The 15,447-nt window shown below is 40.6% G+C and overlaps 1 protein-coding gene across 4 annotated transcripts in view; it reads left to right on the top strand.

Annotated features, from left to right (window-relative positions):
• ALDH1L2 (aldehyde dehydrogenase 1 family member L2) overlaps positions 1-15,447 on the top strand; it is a 59,627-nt gene that overhangs the window by 14,972 nt on the left and 29,208 nt on the right. For all 4 annotated transcript variants that reach the window (XM_031001056.3, XM_063694273.1, XM_055357874.2 and 1 more), the window contains 7 exons: positions 750-915; positions 2,951-3,052; positions 4,270-4,359; positions 6,584-6,718; positions 7,872-7,997; positions 8,550-8,641; positions 11,398-11,545. In XM_031001056.3, coding sequence (XP_030856916.2) covers positions 750-915; positions 2,951-3,052; positions 4,270-4,359; positions 6,584-6,718; positions 7,872-7,997; positions 8,550-8,641; positions 11,398-11,545 — 859 coding nt within the window. The remainder of the gene's footprint in view (positions 1-749; positions 916-2,950; positions 3,053-4,269; positions 4,360-6,583; positions 6,719-7,871; positions 7,998-8,549; positions 8,642-11,397; positions 11,546-15,447) is intronic.

The raw sequence follows: 15,447 nt of genomic DNA, 5'->3' as shown, positions 1-15,447 counted from the left end.
GATTTCTTTTTGGCTCTTATAAATAACACACTATTATTTAGTAGACATATTTGCACTCAGACTTGTACTTTTTCTCACTTTACACTGTTTCCACATGCAGAATCATTGGATCAAAGCACATGAATATTTTCAAGGATCTTGATAGCAATACCAGTCAATTTCTTAGTATTTCTGAAGAGTTAGTGATTGATGGATTGATTTAGGTCTTGATTTGTAGCTCAAAAGTAAAAAATATTTACATTATTACATGGCTGACCTACCATCATACTCCCTCTGTATTAGCTTGAATTAATAATCAGCTCTGCCCTTCACATTAGCTTCACATTCTGTCCTTCACAGAGTATCCTATTTTATCTTCTGTTCTTATTCTGCCTAATACAGGGTCAAATACGATGTAGGAATTGGACCCAGGTGGGCAAATTACTTGATCTTGAAGTAGAAAACTGATCCCTGGGAGTCAATGAGTGGTAGTAACGATAGACTCTAATGCCTTTTTGAATTCACTGCAAGTCATTACTGTACATTAACAAGAAAGACAAGATATGGGGATGTATTATATAAAATAGCAGTACCATTAGGCACTGCTTTTTATGAGCCCTGACATCTCCCAGTTCTACTGTTAATTTCTCATGGTAGCTTCATTCATTGTCTACTTTTCCATTATAACTATCTTATACTTTAATATCACTAATTCATCACTTTATGATACAGTTAACCAACATTTTAAATTGAAATTCTTCTTTTCACAGGACTCTAATTATGGGAGATAAGAAAGCTGGGTTTTCTGTTTTCTGGGCTGATGATGGCTTGGATACAGGACCCATCCTTCTTCAGAGATCATGTGATGTTGAACCCAATGATACAGTGGATGCACTTTATAATCGGTTTCTTTTTCCTGAAGGAATCAAGGCCATGGTTAGTATATTTTGCCACCCAGAATTTAGTAAACCTTTAAAGTTTTGAAAATATTTTTTTTATGAAGAAATTATCCATATGAATTTTCACCAAAAATATAAAGTTTAAAAACAAAATTAGATTTTTTTTTAACTAATGGGATGGTATATTTAGGATGGAAATCTGAATTTTTCAATTTCTTAGTCTATGAAACTGACTTATTTTTCTGAGAGCAGTGATCCAATGGATGCAGTAGCATTTAAACTGCTCCATTCTTTTGCCAAATACTTGAATCTTCAACCCTGCCTATAATGATTAATTGTAAAGAAGTAGATTGAATCTTAAGAAATTTTGCTACGTAATTTGTTATGGAAATTTAAAAGTACTTTAAATTAGCCTCTGTAACAGGGTGAAATTTGGTGTTGCTGTATTTATCCAGAGGTACTCTGGGGTAAAAAAAAAAAAATCCCAAAACATGTATACCATCAAATAAAAATATTGCAATATTAGCCTACACAAATAGTGAAAGCTCCAGCTGATAATTTTGATGTCATTTAATTTTTTTTCAGAGCTAGTATGAAAGAAGTAGCAAGATTATATACAGTAGTAGCCATTGATTTAGGAGAGATGAAAGCAGTGCTTTGCCTGTATCATTCAATGATTAAGAGAGTAGGGCTTCGACGTCAGAAAGACCTAAGCTCAAGTTTCCATTCTACCTCTTCTTTGTTGCGTGACCACAGGCAAGTCACTTAGCCTCTGTAGCTTTGGTTTCTTCATCTATACAGCATGGATAATACCACCTGACTTGTAGGGTGGTTGTGGAAATTAAGTGACACTATTTGTGCAAAGCATCTGGCCCATGGTAGGTGCTCATAAAATGATCATTACAATCAACATAGCATTTTGTGTGTTCAGTGATATTTGCTGAAGCCCAGATTCTAGACCTAGTTATAGCCTAGATGGAGGTGGGTGGAATGAGCTGTAAACTTGGCTCTGTTCCCCTGTGGCTCCCTCTGTGTGCTCTTGGGTGGGTTGGTCAGCAGCTGTGAGTCCTTAGAGAGAAATCTGAGAACTTGAACTCACGTGGGCCTCGCAGTGAAAATGGGAGGCTCTCGACTCAAGGCAAACATAAATATGACAGAGAAGAAAATGCGGGACACCTCCCAAAGGCAATCAAGCTCATGGATAGATTTTAAATTTTTTTATTCCAGGTCTCCTAAACTAGAAAGCAAGTTGAATTCATTAAATACAATAAGGTATCATTTTTTAGAATCATCATGATGAGTAAAATAACTCACAAAGACTTATTTTATCATTATATTCCTATCATTTCCAGTGAATCACCAAGGGAGGTGGCAGTTTGTTTAAACAAGGGAGTCATTTTTGAGATTGCACTCTTCGATTGGCAATAGACCTGGATACAAATCCTGTTTCTGACACCTACAAGATCTCTCTGTGATCTTGAGCCAATTGCTTAGCTCTTTTTCTTTTTTCTTTTTTTTTTTTTTTGAGACAGAGTCTCACTCTGTCGCCCAGGCTGGAGTGCAGTGGTGTGATCTCGGCTCACTGCAAGCTCTGCCTCCCGGGTTCACGCCATTCTCCTGCCTCAGCCTTCTGAGTAGCTGGGACTACAGGCGCCCACCACCACGCCCGGCTAATTTTTTTGTATTTTTAGTAGAGACGGGGTTTCACCGTGGCCTCGATCTCCTGACCTTGTGATCCGCCTGCCTTGGCCTCCCAAAGTGCCGGGATTACAGGCGTGAGCCACCGCGCCCGGCCTTACTTAGCTCTTTTTCTGTCAGTTTCCTCAGGTGTAAAACAGGAATAACAATATACACCTTGCAGGATTTGTGTTACGTTTTCAAGGGATATTTTACATAAAGTAGCTACCACAGTGCTTGTCAGGATGGACCTGAAGAAATGGTAGTTATCATCATACTCTTGACTCTCTGAACAGGTTTATAGGTAGTAATTCCGTTATGCAGAAACTTTAGTCAAATAGACCATGCCATTGTTGATCACTGGGCTGTAACTCAGGTGATGTCTTTGGCCTTAGGTAGAAGCTGTCCAACTCATAGCTGATGGAAAAGCTCCTCGTATACCCCAGCCAGAAGAAGGGGCAACATATGAAGGTATCCAGAAAAAGGAAAATGCTGAGGTATTTATATATCAACTCAATAACACGTCTCAGAGTTCATGGCCCTCTACCCTTCAGTAGTTCCCCACATACTATGTTCTTGCCAAAAGGTAAGCCAGCTTGCCCTAGCCCTACCTGTTAGAGTAGACAGGTAGCCAGACATATGCAGGAGAGGGGAGTCCCCTAAAGAAAATAAAGTCTGGGAAGACTCATGTCTGGAAGACCACTCAAAATTTGCATATTAATAGTATCTGTAATGCTGGAGTGGGTGGGCACTTAGTCAAATGTGCATAGAAAGGAGAGGAGATACTATGCAAACGAACAAACAAACAAGCAAATAAAAAATGCCCAGAAATGCCTCTTCAGTCTGCCCAACAATCCTTCGCTCTGCAGTTAAAATGTCAAAATATCACTAGCTACATGCTAAGGAAAAGGGCAAAGGGGATATTCCTTAAAAAATCTGGCATGCTAGGTGCGCTGGGCACAGTGGCTCATGCCTGTAATCCCAGCACTTTGGGAGGCTGAGGCAGGAGGATCACTTGAGACCAGGCATTCGAGACCAGCCTGGCCAACACAGTGAGACCCCTGTCTCAAAAAACAAAAAACAAAAACCTGGAGCCATAAGTTCAGCTTAAGGCAGAGAAGGAAATTCCAAAAAAATACACAGATGCAGTAGGTATAGATTTGGCCACTATACAACCTCCCTGCAGTGACAATAGTAAACAACACAGGCATCAGGTAATATTCATATCCAACACCAATCCACACATACACACCAACTAATAATATGGAGGGTCCCATAAACCCGAGACAAAATCTAGGTGCAGACAAAGCAGAGAGCTAAGACAGACACAAACAAACTAGACAAAAAAACAAAAAAAGAGGCAGAGACTTAACAGAGGTGGGAACTTCAAAAAAAAGTTCAACCTAATAAAAACCCAACATAAAACTCTCCAACAGCTACTGGCCTACTCCCCTCAACAGCCCGCTCTACTTCATCTTTACAAAGCATACTGCCCCTTTAAATAACCCTCTGCTTTTTATTTTCCTTTAATAAAGTCTCTCGTTTACTAAATCAGCCACCTGACAAAATACTTACTCCAAATAAAACTAAGAAGCAAAAATTCCTTTATTTCCCAATAACATACTCGTTTCTGCCTCTGATGACGAGAAGCGTTTTTATTGCCTTTGAGGTTCACAGCCATAGGAGGCTCAGCCTGTGTTTTGTGCCTTCCTAGATTTCTTGGGACCAGTCTGCCGAAGTTTTACATAACTGGATTCGAGGTCATGATAAAGTCCCTGGAGCTTGGACAGAGATAAATGGACAGGTATGTTTTAGGGACCACTCCCCCCACCCCCCTCCCCGATTATTACCTTTGTAAGAGATATTACAGATAAATCTGGGCTTCCCATGGTTCTTCCTTGGTCATGAGGCAGGTCTGTGATTCACTCTCCCCTTTACTCAGCATGTATTAAGCATTTATTGTGCAGCAGACACTAAATCCAGCGCCTGATCTAAGGAGCCTGCAGTTTTATGGGGAGTGCAGAGAAGTGAATAAACATTCTCAGTGGAGTAAGATAAACGCTATCATGGAGGCTGAGACTCAGGCATGTTAGGAAAGGCTTCCTAGAAAAGCTCACTGCTTTGCTCGAGAAGAGTTAACCAGGTTGAGAGCAAGACAAGTAGGTGAAGCCCCAGAGATAAGAGACTCCAGCACCTGGTCAAGGACTTGCAAAAGGAGTTCAGTGAAGCCAGGGTCTGGACTGTGAGGACAGGCATGGGGAGAGCTGAGGTGGGAGAGGCGGGCAGGGCCTGAAGGGTCTTCTATCCATGGGTAATTGACTCAGCCCAGGCTCTCAGGTTTCACCTCTTCGGGGAGGTTTCCTGATCTCACATGCCCAGACTGGCAGGGTCTGATGGCCCATCTCTGGGTTCCAGCAACGCTCTGCCTACCTCTGGCATCGCACATCATGTATTGTGAGCGTCTCTTTATTCCCCCCAACAGTAGACTGTGAACTCCTTAGGGGCAAGGGCTTCATGTGATTGTCTTGATAATCTCAGCAGTTAAGCAGGAGTCTGGGTACATACTAAGTGCCAATAAAAATCCATGGGCTCGATGGGTGACCGAGGGAGGGAGTTCAGTGTAATGGTTAAGAGTGCAGGATCTGAAGCCAGAATGCTTCTATGAAAATTTACTGTGTAACCTCGGGCAGGTTTCTTAACCATTGGGTGCCTTGGTTTCCTCATTGTAAAATGGGACTAATAATACTGCCTCCCTTAGGTTATGGGTAATTGTGAAGATTAAATGAGTTGGCCAGCCATGGTGGCTCACACCTGTAATCCCAGCACTTTGGGAGGCCGAGGTGGGAGGATTACCCGGGTCAGGAGTTCGAGATCAGCCTGGCCAACATGGCAAAACCCTGTCTCTACTAAAAATACAAAAAAAAAAAAAAAAAAGCTCGGTGTGGTGGCATGTGCCTGTAATCCCAGCTACTTGGGAGGCTAAGGCAGGAGAATCACTTGAACCCGGGAGGCAGAGGTTGCAGCGAGATTGCACCAGCCTGGGTGACACAGCAAGACTCTGTCTCAAAAAAAAAAAAAAAGAATTAATACATGTTAACTCATTTAAGTACTTAGCCCTGGGCCCAGAGTAAGTATTCAACAAACCATTATAGCATAATCATAATAGTGCTCCATAAATGATAGCTGATCATCCTAGAATTGCAATAATAATGCAGTCAGCATCAGTGTCTCTTGGTTACTGTCTGGATCCAATCCCTTTTCCATGAACGGACTCACAAAGCACCCTGTGCTTCTCATCACTTACCACCCTGCACTGTAATAGTCTGGTGACCACTGTGCATTGCCCATCATTGACGCCCACCCCCAACACCTCCCCACCCACCCAAACCCTACCTTCAGGCTATAAAGGCTGAGAGCTTTTTATCTCATTCACCTTTGTATCAATGCGAATATGTGATAAATGCATACTCATGTCACCTGGATGTGGGGCATTTTGGACTCTCCAGTGACATATTCACAGACTATTTCTTGCCTTGTGTCATTTCTTTCTTTCTTTCTTTTTTTTTTTTTCCTTTGAGACAGAGTCTGGCTCTGTCGCCCAGGCTGGAGTGCAATGGCACAATCTCGGCTCACTGCAAGCTCCGCCTCCCAGGTTCACGCCATTCTCCTGCCTCAGCCTCCCGAGTAGCTGGGACTACAGGTGCCCGCCACTACGCCCAGCTAATTTTTTGTATTTTTAGTAGAGACGGGGTTTCACCGTGTTAGCCAAGATGGTCTCGATCTCCTGACCTCGTGATCTGCCTGCCTCTGCCTCCCAAAGTGCTGGGATTACAGGCGTGAGCCACTGCGCCCGGCTGCCTTGTGTCATTTCTATGGATGTTTGAGACAGTTTCTCCCATTGTGGTGTCTCAATTTTATTACAGATGATAATATGAACTTCAGCGTTTTTGCAGAGAATGATGCTTATACATACCGCTATGAACAGCTTTTCTCCTGATTTTACAATCTGTGTTTGATCTCTTTACTAGATGGTCACTTTCTATGGCTCGACATTACTGAATAGCTCTGTGCCTCCTGGAGAACCACTGGAAATTAAAGGTGCCAAGAAGCCTGGTCTCGTTACCAAAAATGGACTTGTTCTTTTTGGTAACGATGGAAAAGCAGTGAGTGTTCAATATGGCTGCCTATGAAATAACCTTTTGATTTTCTTCTATAACCCAAGCTATTAAGGGAATAGCTTTCACTCCATTGCTGGCTGGGGAGGAGCTGGCTCTGAGTGCCCTGATGGAGATGAGGTGTCTCAAGATGGGCCCCACAGATCTGCATAGGCTGCCTTGTGTAAAGTGGAAAGAGGCTGGAATTCAGTGGGGAGATAAGGATGTGAATCCCTGCTTCCCACTCGCTGGTCTTGGGCAGGATGATTCTTCCCTTTGAGTCTGTTTTGCCATCTTTATAACAGAGAGGAGAATCTCATCTGTCTGCCTTCCCAATGCCAGATTCTGGGAGGATCAAGTGAAGTGGATGTGGCCCTCCTCAGATGCCCCTTGCCACTGATCCACCAGACAGGCACCACCTACACTGCCTATGTTCAGGAGGGTTGGCCCTGGGCCTCAGTGTGCCCTTGCGAAGCTTCCCAATGAAGTGTGCAAAGGGAATTTGTAGCTTACAGATATTTTCCAGTTGCTGCAGGATAAATCATTAAGACTGTAGGCTTAAGAGTCCCGCTAGTTCCAGGTTCTACTCCCAGCTCTGTTACTTACTGTCTGTGTGGCACTGAGCAAATTACTGAACCTCATTGAGCCTCCCTTTCTGCATCAGTAAAATGGGAATAATAATGGCATCCGCCTCCACTGGCTTTTGTGAAATTAGGTAAGATCCTTCAGCACATGCATGCATTCTTTTTTTTAGGATATGTGCTGCTGAAGCAAGCACTTATGCATGCATTCTTGAGCATGGTGCAGGGCAAGTGCTCAGAGGCAGCAGCTGCAGAGTTGCAGCAGCACTGGTGGTGTCTGTTATTTTCATAATAGATTCTAATTCAAATACCTACATCCAAGTGTCAAATTTTCCAGGACTTATTTTCCATTTTGAGATGTACCTATCCCTGGACCTCACTTTTTCCTTTCTGCTGCCATTATTCAAGTGCCATTTCAGCCCTTTTACACATAATGGCGAATGCTTTTAATCCATATTTTTGTATTTTTCCAAATAAACTTGCCCTTATATGCATATAATCTATAGGACTCCTCCCACCAGCCTCACTTTTGTATTGTCTCAATCCTCAATTTTTATGCTTGTTTTGTTGCTATTTTGTAGCTGATGGTGAGAAATCTGCAGTTTGAAGATGGAAAAATGATCCCTGCCTCTCAGTACTTTTCAACGGGTGAGATGCCAGTGGTAGAACTGACAGCTGAAGAGGTGAAAGTGGCAGAGACCATCAAGGTGAACACATGATGACTTAAATCTTACTGTTACCTTGGAAAACTGAAGCATGTTCATAACTGGTACCATCAGTCTCAAAGTAGTGGGATCAGAACTTTATTTCCTCTTTTTTTGCATTAGCTGCAAGAGGAAATCAACCTCCAAATTCATATGCTTAAACACAGTATATACAAACTGATTTTTCACATAAGTCATCCAAGGCAGTTCCAGGTTGGCATGGGGGTTAAGGGGTGAAGTCATTCAGGAACCCAGTTTCTGTTATTTTCAAGGTCTCCCTGGGGGGCGTCTCTATTCCAGACAGCCAGAAGGGCAAAGGAGCATGTAGAATGGTGTGGACGAGGTTTACATGGGCTAGGACTGGGGTGGTGCAGGTCACTTCCACTCCTGTTCATTGGTTGCATCTAACTTGGAGAGGCGCTGAAATGTGATCCAGCTGTGTGTACAGCTGAGTGTACAAGATGAAGAGGGAATTGGTTTGGTGAAGAGCTAGCCCAGTCTCTGCCACATTGTTCTACGTGGCACTTCCCTCATAAGAGTTTCCTTTTTGTGTAGGTCATCTGGGCTGGAATTTTAAGCAATGTCCCCATTATTGAAGACTCAACAGACTTCTTTAAATCTGGAGCAAGCTCAATGGATGTTGCCAGGTAAAACCACGCCCTTATTGACTCACTAGGGATTCCCTCACTAGAGATTTTGACTTTGGCTTTGACAGTGAAATCCACACACATCCTTTGTTCTGGATGTGATTACCTTATCATACCTATCTATAACTCATCTTTTTTTTTTTTTTTTTTTTTTTCTGAGATGGAGTTTCACTCTTGTTGCCCAGGCTGGAGTGCAATAGTGCGATCTCGGCTCACCGCAACCTCCGCCTCCCAGGTTCAAGCGATTCTCCTGCCTCGGCCTCCCGAGTAGCTGGGATTACAGGCATGCGCCACCACGCCCAGCTAATTTTGTATTTTTAGTAGAGATGGGGTTTCTCCATGTTGGTTAGGCTGGTCTCGAACTCCTGGCCTCAGCTGATCCGCTTGCCTTGGCCTCCCAAAGTGCTGGGATTATAGGTGTGAGCCGCCACGCCCGGCCAACACATCTTTATTCTTCATCTTTTTTTGCTGTTGTTTCCATGGTCAAGCAGATATATCCGTTTATTTCTCTTTGTTGCTAACCAGAAGTTGTTTTCATATCTTCCGTATACCTAAAAAAGCAACCCTTAGAATTGTTTGCATCTTTTAAAAATTTGTCCTTCCAGTTTCTTAGCTAATTTTCCTCCAATATGACATCAGAATTGAGAAGCTCTGGGTGAGAATGCTAACAATGAATTTCCTACGCAACCTGATCCAGAATATTATCTGAATAATATCTGACACCTGATATTAATAATAATATTACCAGAATAATATCTGATACCTGATATTAATTATGCTTTCCCCCAAATCTTTTTTCTCCTACCCTCGCCCCCCCATAAATTACCTAGTAAGACAGATCTAGAATGAGGGTTATCAGGCTACTTGCAAGGACAAGTGTAATCACCCAATATCAGAATTTCTCCACAGAGGTTTAGAGCAAGTTGAAAGGGCTGGAGTCCCAGAAAGGCTCTATCGCAAGGAAACTGGACCAGGATCCTACTGGTGCAGCATCTTTCAGAGGTGTTTTTCTTCGAGTAACTGGGATAATGAGACAGCTGGAGCTCACCAGGGACTGTGCAGTCCCTTGATGGTGGGTACAGAGAATAGAAGCTAAGAGGATTTGATCCTAGGCCACATTGTGGCCATTCACTAATTAAACAAGGCAAAAATGTTCCTCCTCTTGACAAAATCCTTCATATTGACAAAGCAATGTTTCTGATGAATATTCTGTCTACTCACTCATTTACTTAACAACACTGACTGAACACTTACTACATGTCAGGAACAGTTTTAGCACTGGGGATACAGTGTAAACTAGACAACGTCTCCGTTATTCATGGAAGTTTTATTCCAGAAATCAAAAACAATCATTTCAAGAGCACATAGTGTTTTCAAAAGTCAAGAGTTTCGGCTCCTCAAATTATAGATTTCTCAGCTGTGATTCATGAGTTCCCAGAAACTTCTAATTGGCTTAACTAAATATTTCAATACTACATTATGATGATTATTATTACAGATAGGGCCTCACTCTGTCGCCTAGGCTGGAGTGCAGTGGTGTGATCACAGCTCACTTGCACTAGCAGCCTTGCACTCCTGGGATAGCCATCCTTTCATCTCATCCTCCCTACTAGTTGGGATTACAGGCATGAGCCATCACACCTGGTACATCACACACAGTACTGTATTATTATTATTATTATTATTATTATTATTATTATTATTATTATGTTGAGACAGAGTCTTGCTCTGTCGCCAGGCTGGAGTGCAGTGGCGCAATCTTGGCTCACTGCAACCTCCGTCTCCCAGGTTCAAGCGATTCTCCTGCCTCAGCTTCCCAAGTAGCTGGGATTATAAGCAAATGCCACCACGCCCAGCTAATTTTTGTATTTTTAGGAGAGACGGGGTTTCACCATGTTGGCCAGGGTGGTCTCGATCTCCTGACCTCGTGATCCACCCGCCTCGGCCTCCCAAAGTGTTGGGATTACAGGTGTGAGCCACCGCACCCAGCCAGTACTGTATTATTAATACTTTTTTTTTGCTAGCAAGATACTCCTGCAGGAATTACTCATTTTCTGTTTGAGTGTCTGGCTTACCATAATCATCTGATATTATTATCTTGATTACGGAGGTATCATCTCTTTTAGAGAATAAATGATTGAACCACAACCATGGTGGACTTTCTACACTGTACCTCGTACACCACTGCTATTCAAGAAATGTCAGATAACAGCTGTAATTTGACAAACTAACAGTGGAAATCAAAGGATTGGAAAGGACTTCAAAAGTTATACTGACCTACTGCAAATGGTTCTAGCTAGTACCTATGTTAACTACGTAATACAAACAAATGTCCATCTTATACTTGTAATTTAGAGAAAATAGTCTACAATATGACATTCATCTCTCATAATCTTTACAGTTAGGAAAGTGTCTTTGTTTCTTATTCCTTGAGTATATATGAAAGGAAAGGAGTTGACTTTATATGATCCTTGCTACCTTGCTTATAAGTAATTAAAATATTTTTGCCTTGATTGCTTTTATTTTTAGTCATGGATAAAGTTTTAAAAAACTGCCACTGTCCTTCAAGATATATTTTTAATTTCTTGCCCCTAGTCTTATCAATTTCTCTGATGAGTATCACAGAAGATCTCATAGGATATAAATAGGCATGTGATGTAAGTCTTACCTCAAAACAACTTGACAAATGCAAATAACACAATCTTCCTAACCCCTTTTAAAAATCTAAGTAACGCGAAGCTGGTTTTTACTTTAAGGCTGGTTGAAGAGATCAGACAGAAATGTGGTGGGCTTCAGTTGCAGAATGAAGATGTCTATATGGCCACCAAGTTTGAAGACTTTATCCAAAAGGTCGTGAGGAAACTGAGAGGAGAAGATCAAGAGGTGGAGCTGGTTGTAGATTATGTAAGCTTTTCCTTGATGTTGCAACCCTAAATCAGTGAGATCCATACACTATAAAAGACTGCTGTGCCTGTTGCCCATTTGTTTTTATATTTATGACCTTTAAAAAACAACAGCTTTACTGAGATCTAATTCAGATGGCATAAAATTCCCCTTTAAAATGTGCATTTTGGGTAGTTTTTAATATATTCACAGGGTTGTGCAATTATTATGCCATCCAATTTTGGAACATTTTCATCATCCCAAAAAGAAGCCCTGTACCCATTGGCAGTCATTCTTTACTCTTCCAGGACTACCTCATACAAAAAATGTTCCAAAATTGGATAGCATGATAGTTCCTAGAAAATGCTAACCTCTTTTCTGTCTATGGATTTGCCTATTTTAGAGATTTCATACAAATAGAATCATATAACGTGGCTTTTTGTTTCTGGCTTCTTTCTCTTAGCATAATGTGTCCAACGTTCATCCATATTATATCATCATTTCATCCCTTTTTCTGGCCAAGTAATATTCTATTGTATAAATATACCACAGTTTGTTTACCCATTCATCAGTTGATGTACATTTGGGTTGTTTCTACCGTTTGGCTATTATGAATAATGCTATGAAAATTCATATATAAGTTTTTGCATGAACATATGTTTTCAAGTCTCTTGGGTATGTACCTAAGAGTGGAATTGATGAGTCATATGGTAACTCTATGTTTAACTTTTTTGAGTAACTGCCAAACTGTTTTCCGAAGTGGCTACACCATTATGTAATCCCACCAATGTATGAGGGTTTCAACTTCTCCATATCCTCGCCAATATTTGCTCTCATCTGTCTTTTCTCTTTTAGTTGTCCTAGTGGGTGTAAAGTGGGATCTCATTGTGGTTTTCATTTGTATTCCCTAATGACTACTGATGTTGAGCATCTTCTCATATACTTATTGGGCATTTGTATTTCTTCTTTGGAGAAATGTCTGTTCTTTCAAATCCTTAGCTCATTTTAAAACTGGCTTGTCTTTTTATTGCTGAGTCTTAAGCGTCCTTCATATATTTTGGATACTAGATCCTTATCAGATGTAAGATTTGCAAATGTTTTCTCTCATTCTGTAGATTTGCTGAAAACTTTGAGTGTCCTTTGACACACAACAGGTTTTAATTTTGATGAAGTCTAATTTATCTATGTTCTTTTACCACTTGTGCTTTCTTGTGTCTTGTCTGACACCTTTTTATTCCTCAATTTCTCCTTCACTGCTTTCTTTTATGTTAAATATGTCTAGTACGCCTTTTTAATCCCTTATTTTTAATTTAACTGTATTTTTAAGCTATTTTCTTAGTGGTTGCCTTGAGGATTATAATTAACATTTTTGCTTAAAATGATCTAGTTCAGATGAACACCAACTTAATAGTATAGGAAAGCTTTGCTGTAACATAGTTGTTGCATACTCCCCTAATTTGTGCCATTATTGTCATATGAATTATGTCTTTATACATCATGAGCCCACCAACAGTTTTATAATTATTGCTTTATGAAGTTGTATTTTTAATGAGATAGAGTTAAAAAATATATTTATACCAATGTTTATATTTACCTATGTAGTTACCTTTACCAGTACTCTTTATTTCTTCATGTGTTTTCAAGTTAATTGTCTGGTGTCCTTTCATTTCAACTTGAAGGATTCTTCTCAGTACTTTTTGTAGGCCAGGTATGCTAGCAATCAATTTTCTGTTTTTGTTCACTTGGGAATGTTTTAATTTCTCCTTCATTTCTGAAGGATATTTTTGTTGGGTATAGAATTTTTGGACGGTATTTTTCTTTTATCATTTTAAGTATTTCATCATATTGCCTTCTGGCCTTCATGGTTTCTGATAAGTCAACTGTTAATTTTATTAAGGACTCTTTTGTATGATGAGTTCCTTCTCTCTTGCTGCTTTTGAGATTTCCTCTTTGTCTTTTGATAATTTGTTATGATGTGTCTAGGTGTGGAGCCTTTGAATTTTCCCATTAGAATTTGTTGAGCTTCTTGGATTGTGCATTCTTGAAATGTGCAAATTAATGTTTTTCATCAAATTTAGGAAATTTTCAGCTATTCTTTCTTCAAATATTTTTCCTTTCCCTTCTCATTCTCCTCTCCTTCTGGGATTCCTTTTATGCATATGTTGGTATAGTTGATGGTATCCCGTAAGTCTCTGAGGCTCCGTTCATTTTTCTTTATTCTTATTCCTTCCTGTTGTTCAGGCTTTTTTCACCTTCTTGAATTTGCTATTGGGTCCCTCCAGTGATTTTTTTATTTCAGTTACTGCACTTTTCAACTTAAGCATTTTTATTTGGTTCTTTTTAAAATAATTTTTATCTCTTCATTGATATTCTCTGTTTGGCAAGACATTATTCTCTTACTTTCCTTTAATTATTTAGACATGGTTTCCTTTAGTTCATTGAACATATTTACAAAAGCTTATTGAAAATCTTTCTTTAGCAAATCCAATGTCTAGGCTTCTCTAGGGATGGTTTCTATTAGCTGCTTTTTTTTCACCTGTTTATAGGCCATACTTTCCTGTTTCTTTGCACGTCTTGTAATCTTTTGTTGAAAGGTGGTCATTTAAAATAATAGAATGTGGTAACTCCAGAAAGCAGACCTTCTCCCCATCTCCCTTCACAACATTTGTTGCTGTTGCTGCTGCTGCTTTTTGTTGTTGTTGTTGTTCAATGACTTCCTTGACAATTCTGTAAAGTCTTTATTTTTTATTGTTTGCCACTACTGAAGTCTCTGTTCAGTTACTTTAATGGTCATCTAATGATTGGGCATAGATTTTCTTAGACACCTTGAGCCAATAAGTCTCCCAGCATTTGTGAGGGGGCTCTGTGTGTGTGCTGGGATATACCTTCAGTGCTCCAGCAGGCAGTTTACAACTCTGCCTTACCTTCACACTTCCTGCCTGCACAGAGCCTCAAAGTCATCCAGAGTTAAGAGATAAGGGCCTTCTGAGGTCTTTTCTGGGCACATGCACAAGCCCTGCTTGTATATTGGTCTTCTGGATTCCCAGGAATATGTCAGAGCTTTTCAATGCCTCTTATGGATATCTCATTCCCAGTTATTCCTCTTGTTTTTTGGTCAGCCATTTTTTAGTGGCTGTGGGCAGCTGCAATATTAAATAATTGCCACTGATTATTTTTGACAAATGTCCCAGGAATAGGGCTGTTTGTGCATAACAAGCTCTGAGTCAGATCTAGTAAAGACAAGCCCAAGCCAGGCATGGTAGCATGTGCCTGTAGTCCCAGCTACTCAGGAGGCTGAGGCAGGAGGATCACTTGAGTCCAGGAGTTTGAGGCTGTGATGCACTTGATCAGACCTGTGAATAGCCACTACACTCCAGCCTGGATAACATAGTGAGACCCTGCCTCTAAAACCAGAAAATCTCTGAGAGTAGAGCTTTTCAGGGAGCTGCCAGGCAGGCCAAATAGTAACAGTTCTTTGGGATGAGGCTTGTGAAGATCTCCAGACCCATTTCATCCCCACCAGGGGCTACTAGGCTGCTGGTTTTCACAGCTACCATACTTGCAATGATGTTGGCTTTTCAAGGCTATTGCAGAGCTTTTGAGAAAGATGGGAATAAGGCAGTTAATACACCATAAAGCTCACTTTTCTTACTGTGATTCAGCTATTCTTCTTGAAATGGATTATTGCAAGCCTTTGGCTAATTTCCAGAGTTCTGAGAGAAGTGATTTTTTAACAATATTTTCTAGTGTTCTCGTTGCTTTTATGAAGGAGTGGATTTTCAGAGGTCCTTACTTTCCTGTCCCAGAAGTACTTCTCACCCATTTGTTTTTAATAAGAATTAGGCAAATCTGAAAAGCAGTTTAGCATTATCTGGTTAAGAACATGAATTTTGGAGTCAGACCAACCTAAGTTTGAATCCAAG

The sequence above is a fragment of the Gorilla gorilla genome, chromosome 10 (assembly GCF_029281585.2).
Source record: "Gorilla gorilla gorilla isolate KB3781 chromosome 10, NHGRI_mGorGor1-v2.1_pri, whole genome shotgun sequence".
NCBI lineage: Eukaryota > Metazoa > Chordata > Mammalia > Primates > Hominidae > Gorilla > Gorilla gorilla.
Note: the sequence above shows the minus strand (reverse complement) of the source record. Positions and strands in the feature narration are given on the sequence as shown.